The sequence below is a fragment of the Botryllus schlosseri genome, chromosome 10 (assembly GCF_051294905.1).
Source record: "Botryllus schlosseri isolate E-star chromosome 10, Bs_hap1, whole genome shotgun sequence".
NCBI lineage: Eukaryota > Metazoa > Chordata > Ascidiacea > Stolidobranchia > Styelidae > Botryllus > Botryllus schlosseri.
The window spans coordinates 24614531-24641973 of record NC_137245.1 but is presented as its reverse complement, the minus strand read 5'-3'; the positions used below and the strand labels follow the sequence as shown (position 1 = coordinate 24641973).

Genomic DNA, 27443 nt, shown 5'->3' with positions numbered 1-27443 from the left:
ACGCTCGAAACTCTCTCATTCACGGCACGCATCATTTGTCGTCGTTAGACCTCGAATAAGTTGGAGCAGCTTATAATAATCAGTTGGTCGTAGTATGAATTCTCTCCTCATTTGGTATATCAGCCCTCTGGACTTATTAGAAGTTGAAGCCCGAGTCTAGGTCGCAATTTCAAAATACGATCGAGAAGTGAGCCGCAATTTCTTATCGAGCGGTGTTGCCAATCGAGGTTCGTAAAAAAAAAACTAGATTTGCCAACTAAAAAACACCAGATCGACAAAAAATACACTAGTTTTGAAATTTAGGGCAAATCTATTGCATAAATCACAAAAATATGAAGGGAATGCATTGAATATCACCAATAAAGTTACGAATAGACTTAACAAATGACAAATTCATCACATTTTCTGCAATCTTTTTCACATCAGACAATATTGATAATTACTTATTTCTCTATATCTAATCCAAACTTTTTTCGGCACTAAACTAAAACATATTCTCGCGAATATAAATAATATCCATTACATTCGATCGAATCCGATTGAGTGATATAAAAATTGGCGGAGCGTCATACACCTCACATATCAATGTGTGGTTTTCCAGCATTTCCACTGCCGAAAGGACCAAAGAAAGCTACACAGGGACATTTTAGGCTATTAAATTAAAAACATCGAAACCAAATCGCTATCCTATAGGCAAGCAAGAATGACCATGCAAAATCAGACTTTAGCGTTATGACGTCATACCATTTTTCAATTCAAATATTGCACCCCAAGACATTTACATCCTTAGCAACACCAGGGATACATAACTGATTGTATATCCCAGGGCTACAGAGAATATTCAATCATTCATGAATTGTCCCAGGCAATTTCGGCAAGTGTTATATTCGCTTCTGTCATCGGTTCTCTTTTGGGACTTGAAAACCGGTCTTCACTCTGCTAGCGATAGAAATAAGCGACACCAAAACAATTTACGTATCCCGTTTGTTCTTGTGCTAAACGAGCAAGTGTAGGCGGATAATAATTAATATTCTTTGAAGTAAATATTATATATAAAGTACATCAAATTACATGCTAATTTAAATGTACTTTTCATGAAAAAAACACTCTAGATTTGCAGAATTTCGATAAAAAATACACTAAAACACTAGATCAAGTCATAATACACTAGATTTAGCGTAAAAAACATTAGGAGTAGCCCCACTGTTATCGAGTGAACGAGTCCGCAAGAGTTATCTGCTCTACAAGGTAAGGCACTGAAGCGACTGTTAGGCGCTAGACCGCTAAGCGCCGGCTCGCCCACGCCCGAATAAATCATCTTGACCAGGCCTGCGCAAAGTGCGGCCCGTGGGCCACATGCGGCCCGCGAAGCTATTCTGTGCGGCTCGCGAAAGGTTCCGTGGAAATCAAAACATAAAACTTGCTTTTTGAATGACTAAAACTGGCTGTATCAAATGAACAGGAAATTCGTTCACTTTGAAGCATGTTCAGTAGGCCACGATAACGCTGCCTATAAGTGCCTTGCCTTTGTACGCATGCGTAGTCCAGATTCAAAATAAAGGCAACGTGGCAAAGTATGAGTAGCAATTGAAGACAAAAGATATCGCTCTTTCCATATAGTTTAGTTCAAACCTTCCTTGTTGCCATTGTCAAATTACGCATTATACGGTGTGAGTTTCAATTTGTTACGTGATATGTTTCCAAATCTCTAATTCGCAAAACAGGTCGGTCCATCAGTGCTTGCGATTGCTATATGACCAGGCCTGTTTATTTTTGGATATTGGGTTTTATTTTTGGAGATTCTCCAAAAATAAGATTTGAAAACATCCAAAAATAAGATTTTTTTGGATGATGTTTTTCAGTGAAATATACAAGTCGGAGCGATGTAAACGACCAGAAAACTCATAAAACACACAAAACAGCACCTATGTGAGTGAAGGGGGTCACCGAAACGCTAAAACTACTTCCACTCAATCCACTTCACGTTTCTTCTGACCTTGCCTGCCTGCCTTCCCGCCCCTCCGCCTTTGTACTCCTATAAGTTTCACAGTGCGACACGTAGAGAAGACGGGAAGGCAGCTTGAGTGAGGCAACGGGAACGGCGAAATCATATACAGCCCCCTCTGTCGCAATCACTTCGTCCACACGATGACGGGACTCATCTGCTGATGCTTCAGACGGCAACACAACTTGATCCAGAGTAGATGGAAAGCGTGTGACCCAAGTTTGTTGACGCTCGTTTATTGTCAATGAAGAGGGTGGCCTCTTGGTTGACTGGAAACCGTACCAAACTCCTTGATGTTATGGACGAAAACAGTCCGACGTGTGCAACTTCGCTGCTGTGGTGGATCCATCTGATCGTTCTCGATCGCATGGTCACGCTCGCACATAGCTGATCACCACCGTCACGAAGCTTCATGGTCTTGATGTTCTGATCATGGAGCAGCAGGAGCTCATGCTCCTGGTCAAACGCCTGTGTCCAGGTGAGGACTGGGACGAGGACCACCACAAGGAAGGTTTTCTGGTCAGAGGGTGTTGGGATGTCAAGTTCAATGAGGCACGCAACTTCGTGGAGGATCAGAGGTTTCAAGCGCATTACTGACGAGCGCTTTTCAGGAGCAAAGGCTTGGAAGATTGGAAAATTTGAACAGTTAGACATTCCTCGATTTTTGGACCCCTAACCTCGATGTTTCCCACAATTGCGACGTTCGAGGCCGATATCTCGAAAATCAAGGGGGGGGGGGGGCGTCTCGCAGTGATTAATATTCTCTAGAAGGCATCCTCCAGGCCAAAGACTAAATTTGTGAAGAATGTATTGGAAAGTTAGATCAAGATCACTGATGATATCCATGTGTTGGAGGACTTGAAAACATGATAATAACATACTTTTGGTGGATTTTTTTAGTAGTAATAGGGCTCAAAACACCTTCTATTCTTATTTTTGGAGATCCTCCAAAAATAAAATTTGAAAACATCCAAAAATAGGCTATTTTTGTTATTTTTGGAGAAATCCAAAAATAAACAGGCCTGTATATGACTCATCATATCTATCAGCACACATAAAGGATTAACGGTCATGCACAAAAAAGAAAGCCGAAAACTGAAATTCAAAGAAGATTTAGGTTTAGAATTTAGAACACTATATAAATATACTATACTGGAGTCAGGGGTAAACCGGTCCTTTCAGTTTTTGCCGAGCATGTTGCCGAGATTAAGAATTTTAACAAAAGTCGGTCTTATGACAAAAACACCAAAAAACACTCGGTCACGGGAGGGCGAAGTTCAAAAAAACTGCAAGCTTCGCTCAACAGAAAGGTTATTTAAGCTGCACACTGCTCGGAAGGCCGCGACCAAGAAAATAAGCTTTATACTATTGCATATACATTTCAGTGCAGTGGTTCTCAAACTGGGAGACGTGAAAGCATCAGAAGGGTGGCGCGAAGCCGAAGTTTATTGAAAAAATTATACCCCAGCTTGTTGCTTTCTGTATTGTCCGACTTTATATATGTCACAATTCTCTCATTAACAACCATAATCTTCCATGCTATCAAACTATCTATTGGGATTACTAGCATTCCGGTTGCACTTTTTAATATTTTGTGATATCATGATAAGGGGGATCGAAATTGTTCACTATCATAAAAAGAGGAGTGCCTTAAAAAGTTTGAGAACCACTGTTTTAAATTCATAATAGAAGAACGTGGATAGGGGTTTTAAGAAAGCAAAAATGTATCATATTTAACAATGTTACGAATCATCACAGCAAATAGATATTTTTTAATTATCCGTAACTTTCTCATCACCTAATATCAACACATTCACTGGGAAGCATTTATTAGAAATGTAATTCACAAATAAAATTAAAATACGCTGGAGAATATAGCTAAAATTTTTCACTCGGCCCGCCATCGTATTAATGTTTTCCATTTGGCCCGCGGAGAAAAATAATTGCACACCCCTGATCTTGACCGTAGTCAGGTTTATTAAGGTTCTGTCTATGACCGCATCCGTTCAATACCGAGAATGCTATTACCGAGAATGAACATTACTGAGAAGGTATATTACCGAGAATATTATTACCGAGAATACTATTACCGGGAATGACCATTATCGAGAACGGACAATACCGAGATTGCTATTACCGAGAATACTATTACCGAGAATGTCCATTACCGAGAATTGTTATTACCGAGAATACTATTACCGAGAATGACCATTATCGAGAATGCTATTACCGTGAATGGTAAATCTAATTCCTACTCATGCAGGCCTAAGGGGTGTCTGATTTCAAAGATTGATCCAAATAATTCTGACACCTTCCTATCTTTTCATTATATCGCACTCCTGTGTAGTTTTCAACAATAAACTCAACTCATCATGGAATATATAGTCAATACCCTGACAATCAAATTCGGTAAAAAGAGGCGAATACTTGGTATTCAAAAGGCGATCGCAACAAAACAACAAGGTAGCTCCAGTAGCCTTCTTCACTAGAATAGTTCGCTGATGTCCCATTCTTTCACTTGCAACCTTCCTCCGCGAGATCGAGTAGCCGATCTTCTCGACCGAATATCTTTGAGTTCTATTATTGAATTACGTTCCACTTCCGAATTTCGTTCTTCGGGGGCGCCAGACGGCTTTGGAATGTTCGACCGGTATGTCTCATCAACTGCATATGGATTACCATATAGTAGGCGTGCTCACTGCTCATAACGCCGATTGCGATATACCGGTACCGCGATGCCTCAATGTTTGATGGATAACGAGAATTTTTTCCGTAAGCCGACAAGCAGCTCAGCGATGCTACCAACATATATATAAGTATACAATTGAATAATATATTCATATTGAAATAAACCTTAATGTTTTAGTCTGGCAGACAGGGATAATCGTCAAAAACTAGTTTAGAATTAAAAAGAACATTGTATTTGACATTATTGACTTATTATGACGCCACAGACACGGAATTTCGAGTAGATATTATTATTTGAAATTATTTATCGCATCGATCTCGACGACATCAACTTCGATCCAGTATCAATTTTATGCGGATGCAAATTTCGATGATGATTTGATGAATTTCAAGCTACGATCTACATAACTCATAACTAGGGCGATTTTTTTTCACATGTAAAAAAAAAGTCAAAATTTTGTCAAAGTTGTAGCGTTAGGTCAAACAATTGTCAAAATTGTTTTTAAAGTCAAAATTGTTATGCAACCTGCATTTCGTTTGTATTGTGGATGTTTGCATTGCCGGTGAACTTTTCATTTGACATTTGACATCATGTAGCCTACTTTATAGGCCAACTGTTGTATAGACGGCCCATTGTCTGCTCATTGTGAATCATAAACGGTCAAATGAAACAAAAAGGTTGGCACGGTGTTATGCTCAACGTACCGCAATATCCTAACTGAAGCAAGACTGCGTGGGTATTGGTTCTTATTAGTGATGAGCGGACTGTAATATTTTTCGGTCCAAGTCCAGTCCTGAAAATTTTCAATTCAGTCCTACTCCATCCTGATCCAAAAATATTTGCCAGATTTTCAGTACAACTCCATCCTGATCCACAAATATTTCAAAGTCGAAAGTACAATTCTAAAACTGAAAAAAACAGAAGGACATGTTCGGTCGGTTATAAACACACACATCAAATTTGTTTCAATTCCAGCTTGTACAAGCGAAGTTATTACAACACAAGAATTTTCAATATACTAAAAAGCATACACATTTTTTATAGTGGCTGCTCTTCCCTATAAAGAAATTGGTCCTTTAGGCTGCAGAGAGAAGATTGTAGGCCTACCACCAGGACTTGGTAGAATTCGTGTTCTTCTACTAATATAGGGTTGCATTCAACTCAAAGTAAATCAAGAAGTCTACAACAGCGAAAGTGGGACGAATATAGCATATACGAACTAGGCAAACTTTTCCTATGGATCAGTAAACCTAGTAGTATCTCGAATCGACCTAAATCCATGTCTCCGAGAAAGAGAAACATATGTAGTAGACCAGATGGATTGTTAACATTATACAAACAGGCTGTTGCACTTGGCACCATGGCAGCAGATAAAGTGACCTGGACGTAATATTTCGATATGCACCTATATATGCGAACATCAATTCCATATTTCTGCAATTCCAACATCAAATAATTCCTTAGGTCCTCGTGTAAACAGCACTTGATAAGATCTACGGTAATGTGCTGTTTACAAATTTACATTGATTGCTCTGGTTGGAGAAATTCGAAAGTGCCAATGTGCCATACGGGCATCCCTAAAAGACGGAACAGCGGAAACAGCGGTGCTAACCAACATGAAAATGTGCCAAAATTCCGTAATTTGGCTTCTAAATGCGTCAATTGGCAACACTGGCAATAATTCTTCTCTCCGCCGCCCCTCACTTCTGGTTACGAAACCAGCGTGCCTGAGTCCGGATTTTGGAATGCGCAAAATCCAAGTCCAACCTTTTTTAAAAAAAATCACAATCCGGTCCGATCCGGATCCGACATCTTTTTTCAAAATCACAATCCAGTCCGATCCGGTACCAACAAAATAACCCATAATCCTGATCCTGTCCAATCCAAATCCAATCCAATGCTCATCTCTGGTTCTTATATAAAGAAGCGCACGAAGAAAAATTGTGATGTAGACAACATTGTCAAAATGAAGCAACACGGTGTGTCAACAGCAGTATACGCACAACTTCAGTGTTGACATCCAACAACTGCTGCTGTTGAACGGTCGTTCTTCATTATTGGCAAGCTACTTAGTAAGGACAGACACTTTCTACCCGAGATTGTAGGAAAGTATCTTTCGTTGTACTACCACAAATTTTAATTATTTCTGCCATAATGCGTGTTGTAACTACTGCAATTAAGTCAAAAAAGTTTTTTTCAGTCCAAACTACTTCGTAAGTGCAGACAGTTCCAACCATAAATAAAAATAAGTAGTACAATTCTAACATCATGTGCGAAAACACCGAATTTACAAATGTGAAAATTTTCATGTTGTTTTACGTCAAAATCTTCATTTCAGAGGTCAAAATCTTCATTTTTTTGGTCAAAATCTTCCGTTGTCACAAAATCTCTCTGCCATAACTAATACTTACCCTCCGGTACAGGTTCAGTCAAGATGTTCGGCAGCCGATCATCGATCAAACGTTTCAATTTCGGAACATCAGCCTTCCTAAAAGTATATGTAATACGTATGGTTGTTGGTCAACCCCTTGTGCAATGTGGCTCATTTGGGAATTTTACATTCGAAGACATTTATAAAAATACGTCACACATGATATTCAGTATTTCATGGATGACTCGTGTACAGAATAGCGTGCGAGCTCCGATGGAATGAGCGCGCTATCCCGCAAAACAAAGCGGGAGCAGCCGGATAATGACCAGATGCGGTAAAAGCAGCAGGGTTGTAACTAGGGTTGCATTTATAACAAAGGGTTTTTAAAACACTTTGCTTAAAACATGTTTTAATCAGTGTTTTAAGCAAATGCCTTTTCTAATAATTTTTTTAACGTTGTAATATATAGTTATGCCATAATTGTGCAAAATTTTCGAAAAAGCATGTGGTATGGGCCTTCGGACGATTTGCACCCAATATAGTCGACGTATACGTGGGGTGGATGGAACCCTTGAAATCGTCGTCGATTCAACAGTTATAGCATGTAGACCAGGGATATATAGAACTCTATAGTTCTATATATCCCCGATGTAGACATAGATAATTGGTACAGAATGGGTGTTCTGATGATGATGACCGCCGACCGTAAAACGCTGCATATAACGATGTAGTCCTGGTTACAGATAATATGAGTCTGTTTACGACAGTGGTCGGAAGCCATTTTCGTCGAAGGAGCCATATTTAGCCCATATTTTTTTGCTGTCAATGTCAATAAACTGTGATGTCACAGTGAAAGATTCGTGACGTCATGGCTAAAACACAAACAAACAAAAATAAGTTTTAAACATGCTTGTTTTAAATTGATATATATTTGTTTTAAATGCAACCCTAGTTGTAACCAAGTCACGAGTCAATCTCACTTTTATAGTTTTGTTTTTGAGTCGAGTCAAGTCGACTCATCTTCAATTCAGGACCAAGTCGAGTGCAAGTCATAGTGTGGAGGGTCGAAACCGACTCATATTGTTGTGACTAGGGTTGCATTTAAACCAAAAATCAATTAAAAACAAGCATGTTTAAATCAAGGCCCTAATTTTAAACATGTTTTTTATTGTTTTCGGTTTTTTATTTAAGCCATGACGTCACAGATATTCAATTGTGACGTCATAATGGAGTGACATTGACAATTGAAAAATATAGGGTATATATAGCTCCTTTGACGAAATATCTGTACTATAACTGTTGAACCGACTATTTGGGGGTTCCAACCATCCCGTATCGATATACGTCGGCTAGATCGGGTGGTAAATGTCCGTAGGCTCATACAACATGTTTTTTTGGAAAGTATTTACAGAATTATGGCATAATTTTACAACTTGAAAAAAAATTTAAAGGCATTTGTTTAAATCACTGTTTAAAACATGTTTAAACAAAGTGTCTTAAAAAACTGTTTGTTTTAAATGCAACCTTAGTTGTGTCTCGAGTCCGAGTTCATAAGTCCTTGTATTGTCTGTTCACGCATTTTCGAGTAAAAGTCATATTCAACCCGCTTTTTACAATTCTGCTTGGTGATACCGAATGCTTCGCATTCATATTATACAATTTTTTCTCAGTTTGGACAGTTTCTGGTCGCATTTTCAAGTGCCAGTATACTGACGATGAAATACCAATAGTGAAGTAACTTTACTATTCTTCGAAATTACAATCAAATGCCGGTCTTGTCCGTTCTATAGTCTCAAGTCAAGTGACTTGGCCCGAGTCATGCGCAACGGCTCGAGCACACGTCGAGTCAATACACAAATTGACTCGAGTCAAGTCGAGGCACCGAAAATCGCGACTCGAGTCAAAATGTTGCAGTGACTCTGTATCATTTATAATGCATATGTAAGATACCGAGGTTTGTAGATCATGATCTTATAAGTCTGCTTAAATACATCTTGTCACTGAAAGTGTAAAACCAAACACAAGTTTAAGGAACAACTTACAATCACCTTGTAGTGACAACTTCATCCCTGATAGTCTTCCAGAATTCCCTGTCCGACTTCGGCACATAGCGTTTAGCTATTTCCTGCCACTGCGCGCTGACTCTCTTTAACTGAGTAAATGCGTCCCAACCATCCCTTGCCTTACGTTCTTTTCTAGTCCCTTGCCAACGAAAAATCGATGTGAATTGCGAGCATATAAATACACTTCTCAGAACCGTCCCAATATTTCAGTCCAATCATTACCAAACCATTAGAGCTGGCTGGACTGAAAAAAGGTCAACCCAGCGGGAAGTAGTCGCGGAAACCGGTATTCCGAGCACCATCTCGGAAAAATGACCCTTTTAAAGTCAATTCACCAGCGATCAGAGTTCGGTGAATAAATTTTCCCTTCGTATGTCCTCTTTTCGGATCCGTTAATGTGGGGGCGAAAATTTGTGTCGAGCTTGATAAGGGGGCGATGACTCGACGAAGTCTGGGAACCACTGGCCTAAAAGTTGAACTTTCCACGTCCTTAATAGTCTCATACCACCATAATGAGTGATACCCCAAAACATGTACAGTACGAATTAACGCACTTTATCGGAATGTCACGAAATGTAGCAGGTATGCTCGAAATATAGAACTGGCATTATATTCTTTATGGCCCCATAAAAAGTCTATATTTGAACTTTAGATATCATCCATACCCTAATACCTTCATTAGGAAAGACACTCAAATGATCGACTCGACGACTGATACTTAAATAACTCGGGTACTCGATTTCGCTCAACCCTAAAAACAATTACCTGTGCGGTCTAGCGTAGAAACCTGTAATTCCGACTGCTTGGTACGTGATTCCTGTTTGTGCGCTGGGGCCACAAATCTACAACAGTTGCAATGCTCGCAAATTGCTGGTGTTGGCGGAGATTTTGAGTCTTGCAAAGTAAATGTGATGGTGTCGCCTCGCTTGTAATTAACCGATGTAATTCTCGGTCGTCCGATTACGACATTTCGGCTACCCGTGCCGTCGTGATATGTCGTGTCTGGTAGGGCCCTTACCATATCTTCATCAGAACCTTGGAATTGAAAAAACGCTTCTTCGTGAACGCTGTTAATTGATGATGTCTTTACGTCGTTTGAAGATTTTCCGAATTGAAATTGCATATTTTGCGTTGTCCGGTCAAAAGTCGCGCTTCCCGAAGACGAGTCGACACTTACGCTATCGCGAGACGCGAAAATCTGCAATCCGTGAGTGGGACCTTCTTCGACCCGTCTGGGCGATGACCAATCTTCAAAATCTATACGTTCCTGTCTGTGGTCGGAATCATCCATCTGATTTAATCGTATTTGAAGCATTTTGAAACGCTGGTCCAGGTCTATTTCTCTTTCGTGTTTTTCTTGCTCGGGTGATCTGAACGGCGGCCTCGTCTTTATGGCTCTTTGTGAAACGGGCCGATGTTTTACCTAAACGTGATTAGCGATTATAGATATACAAGTGAGATGCATAAGCTACTTGACGCATTACTGCGTGAGCATCACAGTTGTGTAAGGTAATTTAAATCATATTCTAAGAAACAAAGTTGAACAGCAAGAAAATTTTCCGCTTCCAAAATCGAGTAGAATTAGAATTATAGTTACACTGTTTTACATTACTAAATCGAAATTGAATTAAATTCCTAATCAGATTGAAATACTTCAGAAATCAAGTTAAATGAATATCAAATTTCATTCTCATAAGCATGACTAAGGCAAATGTATGTGGACCAAGCGTGGCTCGTTACGCACTGTGTACAGTTTTCCTGCATTACTCCTTTGCTTCTAAATATCAAATCAACCGGTCGATAGTTTTCCTATAATAAAATATATCTGTGAACATGAGCAATCAGCATACAGGGAGTCTATAAAGGTATATGAAGGTACCTTCCTGCTATGACAGTTGTTCAAATATTCAGTCGTCATTCTCTTTACAAAGCCGGTCTCAATGTGACCTGTGAAAGGATTTATAATGACAAGGCGAGTTCAATTTCCCGGCACAGCTTAATCGGAGGCTTCTCCACAATCTACACACATTTAACGGTACATATGTCGCCTCAATATAGAGTTAGCGACACTTTCCGTACACAACCTGCGAGCCTATCGAACATAGGCCTCATTGTACCCCTAACCGCCAAATCATTCAACACGCGCGAAAGGGAATTGAAAATATCTTACCTACCATCGCGTTTGATGGAATTCTCAAATTCTGGCCGATAAATTTTCTGCATACTCTGTCGAATCGTTATTATGACGACACAGAAGGGCAACACGGGGACTGTTCTTTGCTACTACAAGTACTACAGTCACAAAACGGGAAAATTGTAAGTGTAGGATACAAGTGTGCATTTTATATATTCTCCTCTACATGCCCATCCCTGTAAATTGAAATATCCGGTATATATTGCAGTGTTTGTTCATATGGTAAAAAACATGGCGATGCCCGCTTTAGTTATATTCTAACATCACATCGCCAAATTATAAACTCCTATATCGCTCAGTGTATATGCTGCAATCCGTTAAAATGTATCCGGCAAGTAATTTTGGGAATGTCAAATTACACTACACAGGGTAATATTGCGCCTTGTAATCCGAGATTTAGGATGTGATTACGTAGAACATTCAAAATTGGATTCGCTGTTATGGTGCAGCTTATATCGTCGTGTTCTGCTATACGAGCACATGCAGCACGACAGTCATACCCTGGCGGCGATTGCAGTATTTAGCAATTATATTTTTCAAATTCAATTGTGTCGTCTCTTTTGCAATGTTATGGCGTAGTTCTAGACAAAAATACGTACAGATTATATATTATTATTATTATTATTATTGGTACAACACAGTGGCGCTTATCGCTTTTTCAAGCTATGTGCTGCCACGACATGAATTGTGATAATGTTCATAGTGTCTTTGCCTTTCGTAATCTTGGGGACGGCTTTCATTCTCTTCTCCCAGTCAATCTTCAGTCACCCTCACTACCACGCGCCCCCAGCGTTGTCTCAGCTGCCGACTTGTAGCACGGCTCACTTTCGGTCTGGGCTTTTCAACGCACTACCGTAGTAGTGGGATCGGCGATGAGGAGCCCAGAGAAACCTCCGACACGTAGATGTTGGTCAGAACCGGGATTCGAAGCCACATCCATTGGTGTCGACAGATTATATATATAAAACTGTGCTAGTTGTCGGCCGCAGTATAGCTTTGGAGGGTTTCCTGTGTGGCGCAAACGCGTGGGATGGACTTCCCGGAATTCAGAATCACGAAAAATACTTGAAATATGTGACGATTAGCTTATAATGTAGTCGACTGTGACATCGCTTTTTGTTACAGTGAACGAGCAATGTTTCGTCTTATATAGTATTCGAATAGAAAGATATAGTTTTAGTTTGTAGTGCTTCCTGTGGGATATAATTGCAGCATATAGTATTCCTGTCGCAGGAGCACTCTTAGAATGAAGACTTGTGCGTTTGCGTCAGAGTCGCCTTCTTAATGAGAGGAATTCCACAATAGAATCCCATGTAGAATAACCGGCGGTTATGTAATAAACGTTACAGGACTCATTAATCTAATGTTTGATAGAGTTTGACGGATCTTATCGTTTAATTTGGTAACGTCGTCGAGATGTGGTACCGATTGACCGCAAAAAGTCCTCTGGCGCCCAACCGTTCAACAGAGAACGGCTGACGGCATGTCCAATTGACCATTCAACACTTTGGTTCCCGCGGTAATTGGCCTGACCATATCCAGGAATCTCTATTTTCTCAAAATATATTTATGAACGTTTAATAACAGTGGATGCTGAAACTAAGTGGGACAAAAGAGACATCACCTACTGACTGATGACATGAAGCATACACTCAAATGTCTTCTTTGTTATTCCGTAAATGCCGACTTGTAGCACGGCCCACTTCTAGGCTTTTATAAGACACCGCTTACTCGGGTGAGATGGCGAGAAGGAGCCTCGATAAACCTCCAACACGTAGGTATGAATTCTGCAGTCGACCTCGGTCGGACCCGCAACCCATTGGGATTGCAGAGTGGGTTATGGTATTCATGGTGTATCGACTACTATGGTCATGGTCAATTAGTCATGTTTACCAGGCCGACATTTCCTGTTATGATTCCTGATCTGCCGGCTTGTAACACGGTCCCCTTTCGTTCTAGAGGCTTATTGTAAGACACAGCTTACGCGAATCACATGGCGAGGAGGAGCCTAGATAATTTCTTGCTGTCTTATTACCAAGCCACAGCGAGCTAAAAATCACATTTGGTTGCTACCTTTAATAAGTTGCATCAATATTTACTCAAACAATTGCCAATTGGCATCAAATGACATTTCGACTTAACCTCAAAGTTCCAACCCTTCACCATGCATACGTATTGCCGTCCGTCGACTGAAAACCATATTCGCTAGTCACTACAGGATAATTTTGTTAGAACATCGAAAGGAATGCAGTACTGTATGCCTGAAAGGCTCAAGATCTGTATTGCAGCTTTATATTTCATGCTGAGTGAGTATAGGTACTATATTATAGAATAATCCCAGAAAATGCTAAATTTCAATGTTCGAAGGTATTCGATCATCGGAAAGTTTGGTTTGTTTCCAATGCCACGGGACCTCAATCAGTGACGTGACAGCCTCGTGTTCGGAGACCGTGAATGAAGAACACGCTCGATTTGTATCAATGGTGGGCTGCGATGGAGGAAGTTGTGCGGTACGTAATGCCTCTGTTGTGCAGTAATCCGGACGTAGTTGAGCGAAATTAATGGCAAGATACCATGTGCGATTGCAAAATATCATCCATGCAATTACGTTGATAGGGTTTTTAACAAAGGTTCATTCAACTGCCAATGATGCCGCCCGTGCTATAGGTTGCAGCGTTACGAATTGCTACAATCACGCATCGTTAATTTCACAGCTGACTGTATTGAACCACACTTCGATTGGGTTGAGGGACTTTACTCGCATATGTCAACAAGACTGTCAAAACAGCTGTTTTGATACTCCTTTCGGAACGAGATTGTGTACATACTGCTGCCAATCGGACAAGTATGCGTTATTACGTCATATGGAATAGTCACAGTTGACTGGAAGCACTGAAGTTGATTCTAGTAATTAAACAAGTTAGAGCGAAATGTCGGTAATTTAGTTCCAATCTAATATGTGAAAAGTTTCTATCAGCTCTAATTTTAATTCTAATCCAATGTCTGGTTTTCCTGCAAAGCTACAGAAGAACTGTAGGGCTAGTGCGTGACGGGCCAATCTTGGTGTACACTGTACAGGAATTTGCCATTCTCGTACTTATGAGAAAGAACTCTGGTTCGCGTAAGCGGTGTCTTACAAAATCCTAGAAATGGGCCGTGCTACAAGTCGGCAGCTACGGAATTGTAATATAAAAGGCCTGGTGTAACTGACCTTTGTAATGGAAGATCACCATGAATACTATAATCAGCCACAACAACAACAACTCTAATTTGATATGAGCTCAACTTGATTTTTGTTATACGATGAACGCTGAAACTTTTCTAGTGCAATATCTCCAATAAATACATAAATAGTTGAAGTCGAAACAACTATGCAGTTGATTTTTAAGATGCAACGCAGTTATACCACATTTCGAGGAGGAGAAGTATGAAAATGTTAGCGGTGCATCAGGAAGCAATATCAGACGCTGGATGGGTGATATACTATCAAAAAACAGACACCATTCGACGGGACCTTCAATTAAGGCATAGTCTTTGTAACGCGCTTCAAAATGACCAAACAAATACATGCGCGTATCCTTCGCAGTTCCACATGAGGCACGAGATATTGAAATTGATGAACGAATTTCTAGTCGAAACATCGAAGCAATCGGTGTCAGTATCCGAAACGCATGAAGAAGATCGAGCGCCAGAGAATTTCAGATCAGTGAGTATTAGCGCAGCGAATTTCATTCGTGCCATTGTTTTTGACCTTTATTGCTACGTTTTGCTTTTTGTCGCTAAAAATCTTTCCTGGAATCCCGCAAAATCAGCCTAGAATTTGCATTGTTATCGAGTTTTGTCATTGTGATACAATAGGACTGTCTGGCCCTTTCTTCTCAGCTTCACTCTCGTTTGGCCAGACATAATTGCTGCGTCACAATGCCAAAACTCGATCACAATGCAAATTTCTAGACCGATTTTGGGGGGTTCCAGGACCATGAACAGAATAAAATTTATATTTTCGTAATCAGTATAGCAGCAGCTTTTCGTTGATACCCGTTTTATTGAATTTGGCGCTCGGCAAGCCGGTCAAAAATGGCCGTAAAGTTGCCTTGGTCAAATGGAAAGTATGACGTAACCCAAATGCAGCAAGCCGTTCACTCTCGCTGTGTCCACACCATATAGGACAGCACTATGGTAAAAGTGTGTTTGCCGACATGCACCCCACATCTGGCTATACGTCTCAACGATATAATTGACCTATCCACACTCCAATTGGAGATATATCCGGCCCAGCTATATTTCAAAGCGACAGATCGCTCCCGGAAGCAGGAAACTGTTCAGAACATAGCGGCAAAATCCCAATGAGAATTGTAATTTATTCGGACAATTATTGCCGGCACCGATTTGATCCTTTAGTACATCCGCACGACGAGCAGAGGTTTCAATTTGATTGGGATATCACCAGGACTGCGTTATAAAACCGCGACGGATGAATTAATCGTCGTGATGGCGCATTACGACACATTTCCGGGGACTCCAGGCGTAAATGACAACGGTTCCGGCGTGGCTGTTCTTCTGGAACTCGCAAGACTTCTGCGACAAAGCACATGCAACAGGTTCACGCTGATACACCACAGCCAGTATTATAAACGCGAGTAACATCTTCGGATTTATGTACAGGGAGAACACAATAGTGTTTGTCGCGACAGACTTTCAAGAGCATGGCATTTACCGAAGCTCTTTGCAAGGCGAAAATTCTGCGGAATGCATACCTTACGGAACTTACGTCCACAACGTCGGCGCTACCCGTTTCGTTTGTGACTGGCTGCTACCCCATTTACGCAACTATCAGGGAAAACTGTCAATGGCGATCAATTTGGACACGGTTATGAACGTTTACGAGAGCAGGTGTCAACAGGATTTCATGATTCAATTATGTATATCATAACCCAGGCAGATATAAAGTGGTTATTGGCAGCTATAAACTCCACATGCAACATGACCAATCGCGCATAAGTATAATAAACGCTTACTGCTTAGTCAATATTGTCGCGAATCCGAATATTCACCATATAATGATACAAGATATACAACACAATACAATACAAGATTAGGAAGTTGATGGTATTAAGCGATTAGGAAGTAGATGATCTCTGCACGCAAAAGTAGTTATAGGAATATTTCGGAATCTGTGATAGAGGGCCCTAATTTTTAAAGTTAGCGCAATGAGACTACTAGGTGTTTCTAGGGATGGCGTGAACCTCATGACGTCACGTGACGTCATATTGCTAATTCCAACCCTACATTTCAGTGAACTGATAGCAATTAATAATGCACAAATGCTGAAGTACATATAGACGTTTTAAACGTCGCCAAATAATCCCATAAAATCAATATATTCCGTCGCTTTGCCAACAATTTCGACCAGGACTTGTAAGGAAATATAAGCTTACGCCTTAACGGGTTTAACCCCTGTTTCAAACCGGACGTATTCGGCGTCTATGAGTATTGCTACGTTGATATTGAGCAGAGTGTAAAACGGGTTTCTATACTTGCTACCGATATTACCCGATTAACAAGTTATACAGCAGTAGCCAACACCCCAATCGCACGAATTTGGTTTTTTATGATACAATAAACATAAGAAATCAAGATTAACCCGTACGCCAGACAGATTTCTTACATCAGACAACGATATCAATTTCATTGGTTGGTTGGTTGGTTGGTTGGCTGGTTGGTTGGTTGGTTGAATAAGCATCATTCGCTGACTACCTACAATGGCATGTATTTCGCTCTGCGTGATTGCGGGTCAAGCTCACAACAGAGAGCCACTAAATATTCGAGCAAACTTTTGTAACAAGTAAAAGTTTTGAGATTGTCAAGAAGAATGCTCGTTTAGTGTTATTTTTTATGCTACCAGCGCCAGGCATATAGTGGCCCGCTGTTGTAATGCAATAAATTTCAAACAAAGATGTTATAATGAAGTGAAAATCAGAGCCGACCGATTATCGGTTCGCCGATAATATCGAGTCGATAAAACTGTTTGAAAGAATTATCGGTATCGGCGATTGGAGGAGAAAAATTATCGGCAATTTTCGTGACGTCACAACATGTGGTAGGACGTCAGAAAACTATAATCCTCGACCGCAAGACTGGGAATATTGCTGTATTTCATGTAGCTTACACTTTCAAGGTGTCCAGATGCAGCTTTTCTAGTTTATTTCATGTTCGAGTATGACAATGGCGGTAAAGCTGTTGAAATATATGCTCTGAAGTTTTGAAAATGCACATTTTGAGGTAGATTCCACCTTATTTGAATATCGGCTGAATATATCGGTGTTATCGGTGAATGTGTTAGATATCGGTTATATCGGTATCGGCTCAAAAATCCAATATCGGTCGGGCTCTAGGAAAATTGTAATATATGAAAAAGGTTCACAGTGCAGAACCTACAAAGGTTCATTTGCGAACGTGAACCGCTAACGCTCACACATTCCCTAGTATTTCATGTTGTCAATGCTCAGCTCATGAATTTTGTTACATCCGCGAGCGACCCAGGCTGCATTTAGCACAATGTGCACGTGCCAAATTCCAATCCCTTTAATTTACATTTGAAAACTGTCCGCATGTTAATTGTTCAATAACTGATAGATTGTGCCAAGTTTTCCAATAGGGACATATAGTTTCATCATTGATGCAAATGCCTCCAAATCTATACGTACCATACATAGACTTCATATATAAATACATTCGGTCCTTTTCTAGTCTTTTAATGCCTGGGGCATAATTGTTCATATTATATTGATTTATATAAGTCACTCATGATTTCTAACCATTGTTTGGGTGGTGAAGGCTGCGATCCAAATGTCTCGGCAACCCTTTGAAATTGTTATCATAAGTAATAGTATTGTGATCTGTGTGAATGCCGGTAATTTTGAACGCATAATGAATCGACAATTGAGACTAGATATTGCAGAAGCACTCGGTTTTGTATCGTGTAAATTTGGTCTCCAACATCGTGTTCAACTCGGATTTAATTCTTGCTGTTTGATGGCGCAGCGAGGGTACTGCATGTTTTGTGACTTCCGTTTCATGAGAAAGATCAAACTGAAGCGTTTTGCATGGTTAATTCGAGTCTATAAATATGAACTCATGGCGATGCCAAAATTGCCAAAACAAAATCTGAAAAATGTCAAAAATAAGGTATTTTTGTCAGTTTTTGGCATGTGCCAAAAATAACGAGGCGGGATTATACCGGTAAACGGAGATACTTCTAAAGGCTGGACGCCTAAACACGAAGACCAGCATTTTACACAAATCAAATTATGCAACCCTTTTCTTTGCCATTGGTGGATAAGTGTGACCCAAATACTTTCATGTCAACAATATTACGCATCAAAAGGTTGCAATTATCGGCAATCTGGTTTTATCTAGTTTAGATGATTTTAGATTTTCTCAATGAATCAATGGAGTTTGAACTTTGTATTGTATGCAGGAGCGGTAACTGTAGATGGCAACGATCAACGGCATTCATTTATAGACTTACTCGTGTCTTCTAGAGAATAAAATACGTCTGATTTCTTCCATTTATAATATGATCGCTATTAGCTCTTCTGCAGAAAACTATACACTTCTACCAACCAATAAGAATAATAATTACATCCTGCTTTCTGGAATAAGGAAAAAAGGAAGCCTGCCGAAAACATTTGTCAACGTGCTACAATCCTACAAGCCATACGGGCGCACTTTTATAAAGGAGGCCAAGAAAAAGCCTTCGCCGACAAACTGGTGGATGGTCAAAGCATCCAAGTACGCCTACGAGCGCGTCTTCAACACGTCTCACGGACCGAAGCCTAATCTAAGAAACCCGGAGTTTCTTTACCTTCAATTGGATACAGAAGGTAAAAATACTAATCCATTCTTAGTCTACATATATATAGCGTCTTCAAAACAAGGATGAAACATATCACGCTACATAAACATAGCATGAAATCTCAAAACTGCCGTTAGCATACACCGAGAAGGAAAGCTAAAGAAAATAGCAAGGAAAAGGCTTGAGACAGCCGAAAGATCAGGATTGAACAGAACACTGTTACATCGAGCATTGGGCAGAGGTGGATGTTAGATTTATAGACCGTATACTTGGTCGTTTTGACATTCTCCTCTCTGTTCATTAAACTACACCGCACTGTATCTTGTATATCGCAACGTACACTGTGTGTCTGTCTTGAGCGAATTAAATAATAATAGAACGGCTGACTGTATATAGATTTATACTGCCATCCAACTTTGTATTTTCCATAATAAGAATATAATTAGGAATTAGGCCTACTGGTTTTTCAAGAGGCGGTGGTTTTGATAGTATTTGATATTTCAGACCAAAAGCTGAAGTTTACCGAAATCAAGAAGCTTTTACACGAGGACGATTGCGCGCCATTTCACGAGATCCGAACCGTAAATTTGCCGTGCATGACAATCTCCGATACAGGTAACCGCATATAGTTGGAGCCAGAAATTAAAAAAAAGAGGCGAAGAAATAAATTTGTGATGGGCATTACGATTACATTACGACCTGCTCACAACTGACAGAGATGAGAAGAAAGTTGCAACGTGTCGCCCTTAGAATGAACATTCCTTTCCGATTATATAACCTCTCAACTGACGCCAATATTACCACCGATGTATTGGAATTTATACGGGACTCAAAGCATTTAATTTATCTACGAAGTCACATCCTGTAAAAAACAGATTCGGAAACCTTATTGAATCGTATTCGTTATGATGATTTTGATTATACATATAAAGATGAACGATTTTATATATAATATGACCTCCAAGGAGCCCCTAGACTGGCTCACGGAACCCCTACTAATGTATGGAATGCCAATTAAGAACTACTGATTTAGGCCCATAGTTTCCCCTAAATAACTGAAAACTGATACATTGAAGTGGAGTACAGTCTAAAAACACAACTTCTTGAGTAAGTATAATGAGGAGTAGGCAAAACCCACTAGAGTACTCCGATAACGTAGAAGTTGCCTATACTTTACTCCACTGTGTTTAAATCAAAAACTGGGGGAGGACATTGGCGATTTCACCTCTACGTTACGCCTCTGAGTAACCCAGTCCTCGAACATCAATAGAGAAATTACCGTTCCAATAACTATATCAATATCAAAAGCGAAATACCGCGGATACATGAAGCGCTGTCATCACGAAGACTGCGATACCATCGACGAACTCGACGACAGGCGACTCGCGAGTTTAGTGAAAGTAAGCGCACAATGATAAAAATTAATATGGTGATACTTGAATGATCTTTGGGGATAATCCACAGCTGACTGAAACGATGCTGAATGAAATTCGTGCCTTGGCAAAATCGGACTGCTTGGAAGTCGAGACACCGATGTCGGAGTTAGACACACCGACCTTACCGCAATGCGACACTCCATTAGTTCAGGTCAGTGAGTGTCGCGATCAGACAGCGAAGACTAAAACGGGTCAACCCGACACAAACTACACGTGAACCCGTATTTTCTCTTCTGCAACTGTCGCGAAGGTTGACTGAAACGAAGCTCAGCCCGTCACACACTATCCATGCAAACCGGGTTTTTCATGCATTGCCGCGAAGGTTGATCAAGAAAACGGTCAACTCATCTAGAATCACAATTAGCTGTATTAATTCCTCATTTTTATGTCCTCTTTTTTGGTAATGAAAATATGGTAACCCTAGTATAACGAACATACAATGCCGATCGTTGTACAGTGGACAGTGTGGATAAATAGGACACGTCCAATATATTGTTTTCTTTTGTGCGTTGGTATGGGCTTACACCAGGTACACTCAACTGTCGGACCGTGGTCTGAACGCAGGCCTTTTCAGTGTTGAAGACGGACCGTATCTGTCTCATCATTTAATTATTTAACAAAACCAAATCCGTTACCGTTGATTCTCAAAACAAACAGTGTTTCATTCTTTCTAGCCAACTCCGGACTTACCATATGTAACCGCCTAGGTTAGAGTCATAATGTCTCGGGGATCTCCCGTCACCACTACCTTCGACTCACTCTCAGTCTCACCACTTTAGAAACAAGATTTGAAGAACTAGCATGAAATAAAAAATGCAAATCTCGAACGGCAGCAGGGATTTCTAAAACAGCAGTGAACAGTAGTGACTAGGAGAACAATAATACATTACGCCTATTGTGTTTGCTAGTATCGCTCTACCGAACTTCGTTGAGCAGCACTGGCTTACACTATCAAACACCAATTAGGAGAGGGATGACTATAGCATTTTACATCAATCCATTGGCGAATACTGACAGTACCACTAATTTTTTTAATGAACGGCCAACGAAGGCGAATGACAAGGTCACATACTCGAATTGTCATGATATCACCAGAAAATGTCCAGAGGCATTGAGAAATGGATGAATTTGAAGATTTTGGCTCGGATCGAATATCCACGTGCCATGTTTTAAGCTAGATTTGGATTTGAGCTTGGACACATGATTTCCAATAATCCGAAACGGAATTTGAAAATATTATATCATCTCTGCTTTGTTGTATACTTGCCCTGCCTCTCGAGCCTGTATTTATCCATCGATCATCATCAGCTCACACTACATATGAAACGAGGTTACTGTCTATTGACACAGAAGAGGCGACATCAACGAGATATATTCGTGTCGGCAACTTGCGCGCGGCGCGGTACTACCTTCGAAATGTGTCCTGCCTTGGGAGGTGGAATTTGGGCTACAATTGACGGCGATACGGCCTGGATTCCTCGCAAAGTCAAATTAGGACGAGCACCGCTATGGTAAGCAGCAAGTGCAGGCATTGGCCTGTGATATAGGTCCGACCAAGCAGTTTCTATAGATTCCTATCTTGTCATTTGATCACAATTATTGTAGTGTTTTGAAGAGGAAATATATAATTCTAGTTGACTAATTGGACTAATTCGAGCGAATTGCCAGTAATCTAACTCTAATCTATCTGGGTAATGTTTTTGTGTTCTATAATAGTTGTAATTCTAATATAATTTCTAGTTTTTCTCATAACTTTACAGGACAATAGTACAACACGAGCCAAGCGTGGTGTATATACCGGTGTTGGGATGACTCGAGTCAACTTTTTCGTATGACTTGACTTGACTCGGCGTTCCAAAAATACCAATTGACTCGTGACTCGGAGCAAAATTTACGAGTCAATTTCAAGTCAACGGTGGAAATTAAATCACCTCATTATATGTATGTTCGGATTTTTCGCGATACGCCGATGTCACTTGTGAGGGCAATCCGTCGTTCGCTGATTTAATTTACTGACCGCGAACGACACGATCACAGCTTACATTGTCGTAGTAGTAGTGGTAGTAGAATAATCTAATAGCGACATATCTTTGTTTCTTAAATGGCTCAATGCATATATTACCCGGTGCTCACTTTTACCAACCCTTTTGTATAATTTAAACCGAACTAACGAATATTGAGCGTTTAATACTCTTGCGGGTGTGCAGATCGGAAGTGTAACCTATACTGTACCATATCAATTTGTTTCAACTTGTCGAGGCTTTCTATTCGATCCTCTATTTTTGTTGATAATATCAGACTGTAACATGTAGGTATACGCAGTTACTCACGTAATTTATGAGCAGCGTGAGCGATACAACGCCTTTTACATGTATATTTAGTTTATTTACCTTGATATTCGTTATTAGATTCTAATTAAATGGCCAATTATTCTGTCTTTAACCCAGTTAGCAAAATGTAGTGACTTTGCATCATCACTCATACTTCGAAAATTCAATTTGATTTGAATCGTGACTTGACTCGTGACTTGACTTGACTTGACTCGAGTCACCTCCAAAAAACGAGTGACTTGACTTGACTCTAGTCACCTGTGAAAATAGATTGACTTGACTTGACTCGAGTCAAAATCTGCGAAATGACTCGTGACTCGAAGGTAGTGACTTAATCCCAACACCGCTGTATACAGACATTTGCCATTCTCATTCATACGAGAGTCAACTCTGAGTTGATATGAACTGCACTTTATTTTTGTTGTATTATTTTTAATTCGGAATTTAATTCAAGTTCCAAGTATTTGCGAATTCCGTAATTCTGATTCTAATCTAAATTTAATCCCCAACTCTGCTTATGTCGTACAGGTTTCAAGTCGATTTTACGGAGCGCGTCAATATCACCGCGATCGCTTTACAAGGAGTTCGCCGAAAAGGTTACGTCCGGTCATACATGGTATCGTACAGCGACGACGAACGTAATTGGGAATGGCTGGTCCCGGATACTGCCCAGTGGGACGACGAATTGAGACGGGTGGAGTTCCGTGGCAACTCAAACTCGCGCGGTATCGCAAAACAAGATGTGATACCCGCCATCACCTCGAGGTTCGTCAGGATATACCCTCGCTGGTGGAGGAGAAGAATCGCGATGAGAATACAAATATACGGTTGTCGTAACAGAGAGTAATGAATTTATGAATCATAGAAACGCCTTGGTTTCATATGTATACATCACATCATGATACCATACCATTGACAGGTAATTACAAGTTTCCCGATCATTCATTCGGTCTTGTATCAGCCTCTAGTATATAAAATTCGTAAATTTCCACGTTGGCTGCTGCGTTGGAATATACCGCGGTTGACACAAACAGAGAGACATATCAATCAACATTAGTAGTGCGTTAGGCAGTCGAAGAGCTCCTCCTATCTGACTTCATCGCATGTTCTACGCTTCTAGCAACCAATCTGAACACGGGGGGAACAGCTGCAGATCACTGCTAAATTGCGAGATCATGTATATTAGTACACTGGGTTTATCGTCTGGAACACAAATATTCGATGTAATAATGATTCAAGAAGGCATACACACTCGGTGGCGTAGCCAAGAAAGGGGTGCTATAATGACATTCGTGTTTGCTTTGTCATAACATTCTCAGTTGCGTCAAAACATCTTTCAACTTCGCCTTTTCTTTCATGGAACTGGCGACCAAGATCAACCAATTTCTGATCGAATCCGTGGAAAGTGCTGTCACTTTACTAGTTGGAACATCAGAACCAGTGGTGGCCCTACGAATGGGGGGCCCTGGGCGAGACTTCCCGGGGGGCCCCTATAAGTATGTAATCGTAACTTCTGGGGGCTTCGGTTTGTGCCAGGTGCTGGATTAGGCCATATCTACTATTGCATGAGTGCAGGGTTATAGACTACATCCAAACTAAGTAATTCTACCGCATGCAAAGACGTGGGGATTATCGGGATATGGGACTTTTTTAACAAATCCAGAGATTTGATGATCATTGACATATCTATACGAAATCATCTTCTTGATTGGTACACGGATTACCACATTTATTCGCTATAATCCTTGAAAAAAGCGCTTAAACCAAAGAGGGGGGGCCTTCGACCAGGGGGCCCCGGGTGACCACCCACCTCGCCCACCCCAAAAGCCACCACTGATCAGAACCCACTGACTTGCTCTTCGCCGGGCTCTGGTCCACAATTTCTTTCTTGACACTTCCACGTTCATCTTCAACATTCTCTGCTATTGGTCTAGATCGGTGGTTCCCAACCTGGGGTCCACGGACCCCTTGCGCGTCCGTGAATAAGCATTTAGGGATCCGTGATTTCATTGATGAATTTCGAGAAATGCCAAAAAGCGATTGTTTTTTACTTCGCTTATCTCTTAAAATGCACACGTGTCAAGCTCGAGTACGAGAGAATAAACTGTGACCAGTATCGGTATGCATTAAAATATATCCATGCTGCTGCCTACAATGTCTACACTGTAGGCCTACATTGACCTCACACTAAAATAGGCCAACACCACAAAGCATGTTGATTACAGTCAAATCAGGATTTGCTCGTCTATTACGCAATATAAAGCACGTGGTTTAGTTTAATAGAGGCAACATCAGCCCCCTATTTAAATTTGATTATGTTGAAAAAGTTTTGGCTAGGCACTTTAGGTCACTGTTTTAAAATTTTGTATCCCCAGGGAAGAAACCGCTTTGCGAAGGGCAGCTATATCCTAATAGCAGTGTTGGGATGACTCGAGTCACTTTGCTAAAATGACTTGACTTGACTCGGCGTATAAAAAATGCGGATTGACTCGTGACTTGGAGCAAAATTCACGAGTCAATTTCGAGTCATCAAGCAATCGATGTCGATCAAAATCATTGTTTCTTGCATATGTTCGGATTGTACGCGAAATGCTGGTGAGTGGTGTAACCTATGAGAGCGACCAATCATTTAATGATCGTTCGTTTTACTGAGACCCCATCGTTCTCTCACAAATAAATTGATAGCAAACGAAGTGATCGAAGCTTACAGCTTACGTTGTCGTAAACTAGTATAGTAAAGTAATTTCTTAGCAAAATGTCTATTTCTGTTCTCTGTTCTTAACTTCACCAAACCTTTTGCTTTATTGAAATTGAATTCCAATATAGTGCGCAGGTTGGAATTGTATCATATCAATTTGTAAATGAGTAATGTATCACATCTTATCAATTCGTTTCTCTATTCTCTATTTTGGCTGGTAAATATAATCCCTGGCTATGCAATTACTAACGTAGTTGAGCACTTCTACGTATATGTGATCAATAAAGCGCCTTCTTGCGTATATATTTAACTCTATATTCGTTCATAGGTCCAGAATCAATAACCACTCAATCTGTATTTCAGACAGCTAGCAAAATGCAATGACGTAAGCATGCCTCATACTTCGAAAAGGCAACTTGACTTGAATTGTGACTTGACTCGTGACTTGACTTGACTTGACTCGAGTCACCTCCGAAATTCGAGTGACTTGACTTGACTCGAGTCACCTTCGAAAATAGATTGACTTGACTTGACTCGAGTCAAAATGTGCAATGACTCGAAATGACTCGTGACTCGAAGGTAGTGACTTGATCCCAACACTGCCTAATAGTGCGAGGCGCAACTCCCGCTAAGAACCGCTGGCCCTCTTGCCCTGCTGTGCAGATATAGCAGGTCAGTTGTCATCCTATGTTTTCTTTATTTATATATTCTATCCCACTTTTTTCTAGTTTCTTTATCTTAGTCCAGACCGTAACAACACTTCAACAGGCTCGCCAAAACGAGTGATAAAACTAAATTTGAAAAAAGTTTCATAAACATCTGATAAATCCTCTATAAATGATGTAAAGTTACGAGATAATTTTGTGCCCCCCCCCCCGAGCTCGCCCGCCCCCTAATTGGGGTGCGGAAGTTACGGTCCTGATTTTGGTATGATCTCAATGTTGTATTCGACTTTCGCTCTTTCGTTCGTTCTGTAGTTCTTTCTTTCTTCAACGACAACAACAATTTTATACATTACAGTAGTTGAGTACCATAATTATTACAATAGTCAATAGTTTGTTTCAGGCAAAAATTAAAAAAAAAAGGTTGGGAACCACTGGTCTAGATCTAGATTCTGATAAAAATGGCACAAATAGGCTAATGTTATTGAAATCCACAAAGTAACGGCACTGTTTTCAGTATCGAATGTAAAAGTTCCATTCAAGATGTGTAGTCTTCAAGTCAGCTGTGGTCGAGGCGTGATAGTAGGCCTACATCTATATCATGCAACTGTTACTGTCAGTCAGCAGTAATATTTCAACAAAAGAATAACTAACAAAACGCAAACGTAAAACAGTAGAAGTAAAAAAAAAACAGCAACACTAGTTCAAAATAAATACCGGACCATACTCTCAAATCTCAATATGTAGAAATGAGCTGAGACTTAAAATTCCGACAAAATGACGCAAATGACAAACCTCTGTGCTCTATTGATAAGGAGTTCCAAATCCTCGGACCAAGAAAAGTTACGGATCTCTGACACAATCTGTTTGAGCAAGTTATTCCTTGAGAGTAGCAACTGTCTGCAAAATGACTCTAATTAGGCATTATATTTTACTTAATCAACGTAATTTAATTTGGGAAAAATAGCCGAGTAACCTATCTGTGTCTGTTGTACTCACCGAGCAAATCCCGTGAACAAAATTATGGAACTTTGACTTGATCGAATGGCTCTTTGGCGGCGACAGTGGTCAAAAAGGTAAATAGCTGGCTTTACATCGTCATTGGCAACTGGTTGGGACCGTCCTTCATGGAGCATT

General features: G+C 40.4%; 2 protein-coding genes across 3 annotated transcripts; one reads left to right on the top strand and one right to left on the bottom strand.

Annotated features, from left to right (window-relative positions):
• Positions 1 to 4367: 4367 nt before the first annotated feature.
• Positions 4368 to 11285, bottom strand: LOC145448546 (uncharacterized). The gene is made up of 5 exons (XM_080326955.1): positions 11008 to 11285; positions 9894 to 10551; positions 9114 to 9267; positions 7106 to 7182; positions 4368 to 4669 (listed from the first exon to the last, which is right to left on the bottom strand). The coding sequence occupies exons 1-5, from the start codon at positions 11044 to 11046 to the stop codon at positions 4491 to 4493; spliced, it is 1107 nt and encodes a 368-aa protein (XP_080183081.1). The 5' UTR covers positions 11047 to 11285; the 3' UTR covers positions 4368 to 4490.
• Positions 11286 to 13480: 2195 nt separating this feature from the next.
• LOC145447723 (uncharacterized) lies at positions 13481 to 23942 on the top strand. Of its 2 annotated transcripts, none has more exons than XM_080325975.1 (13): positions 13481 to 13628; positions 13690 to 13832; positions 14037 to 14167; positions 14712 to 14847; positions 14909 to 15028; positions 15724 to 15923; positions 15988 to 16215; positions 18988 to 19208; positions 19685 to 19795; positions 20489 to 20580; positions 20645 to 20767; positions 21970 to 22127; positions 23475 to 23942. In XM_080325975.1, exons 1-13 carry the CDS (start codon positions 13568 to 13570, stop codon positions 23791 to 23793), a joined length of 2043 nt encoding a protein of 680 aa, XP_080182101.1. In that variant the 5' UTR covers positions 13481 to 13567; the 3' UTR covers positions 23794 to 23942. The 2 variants fall into 2 exon arrangements, with proteins under 2 accessions (XP_080182101.1, XP_080182100.1); XM_080325974.1 differs by having other exon boundaries at positions 21967 to 22127.
• The last annotated feature ends 3501 nt before the right edge of the window (positions 23943 to 27443 follow it).

Excerpts from the sequence above, each read along its gene's own strand:
- LOC145447723 (XM_080325974.1), top strand. The coding sequence starts at position 13,568 with ATGCAGTACTGTATGCCTGAAAGGCTCAAGATCTGTATTGCAGCTTTA. Across the intron at positions 13,629-13,689 it reads AGCTTTATATTTCATGCTGA|GTATTCGATCATCGGAAAGT; the intron begins GTGAGTATAGGT and ends CAATGTTCGAAG. Across the intron at positions 20,581-20,644 it reads GACTCGCGAGTTTAGTGAAA|CTGACTGAAACGATGCTGAA; the intron begins GTAAGCGCACAA and ends GATAATCCACAG.
- LOC145448546 (XM_080326955.1), bottom strand. The coding sequence starts at position 11,046 with ATGACGACTGAATATTTGAACAACTGTCATAGCAGGAAG. Across the intron at positions 7,183-9,113 it reads GATGAAGTTGTCACTACAAG|GAAGGCTGATGTTCCGAAAT; the intron begins GTGATTGTAAGT and ends ATATACTTTTAG. Across the intron at positions 4,670-7,105 it reads GACTGAACCTGTACCGGAGG|TTGATGAGACATACCGGTCG; the intron begins GTAAGTATTAGT and ends ATCCATATGCAG.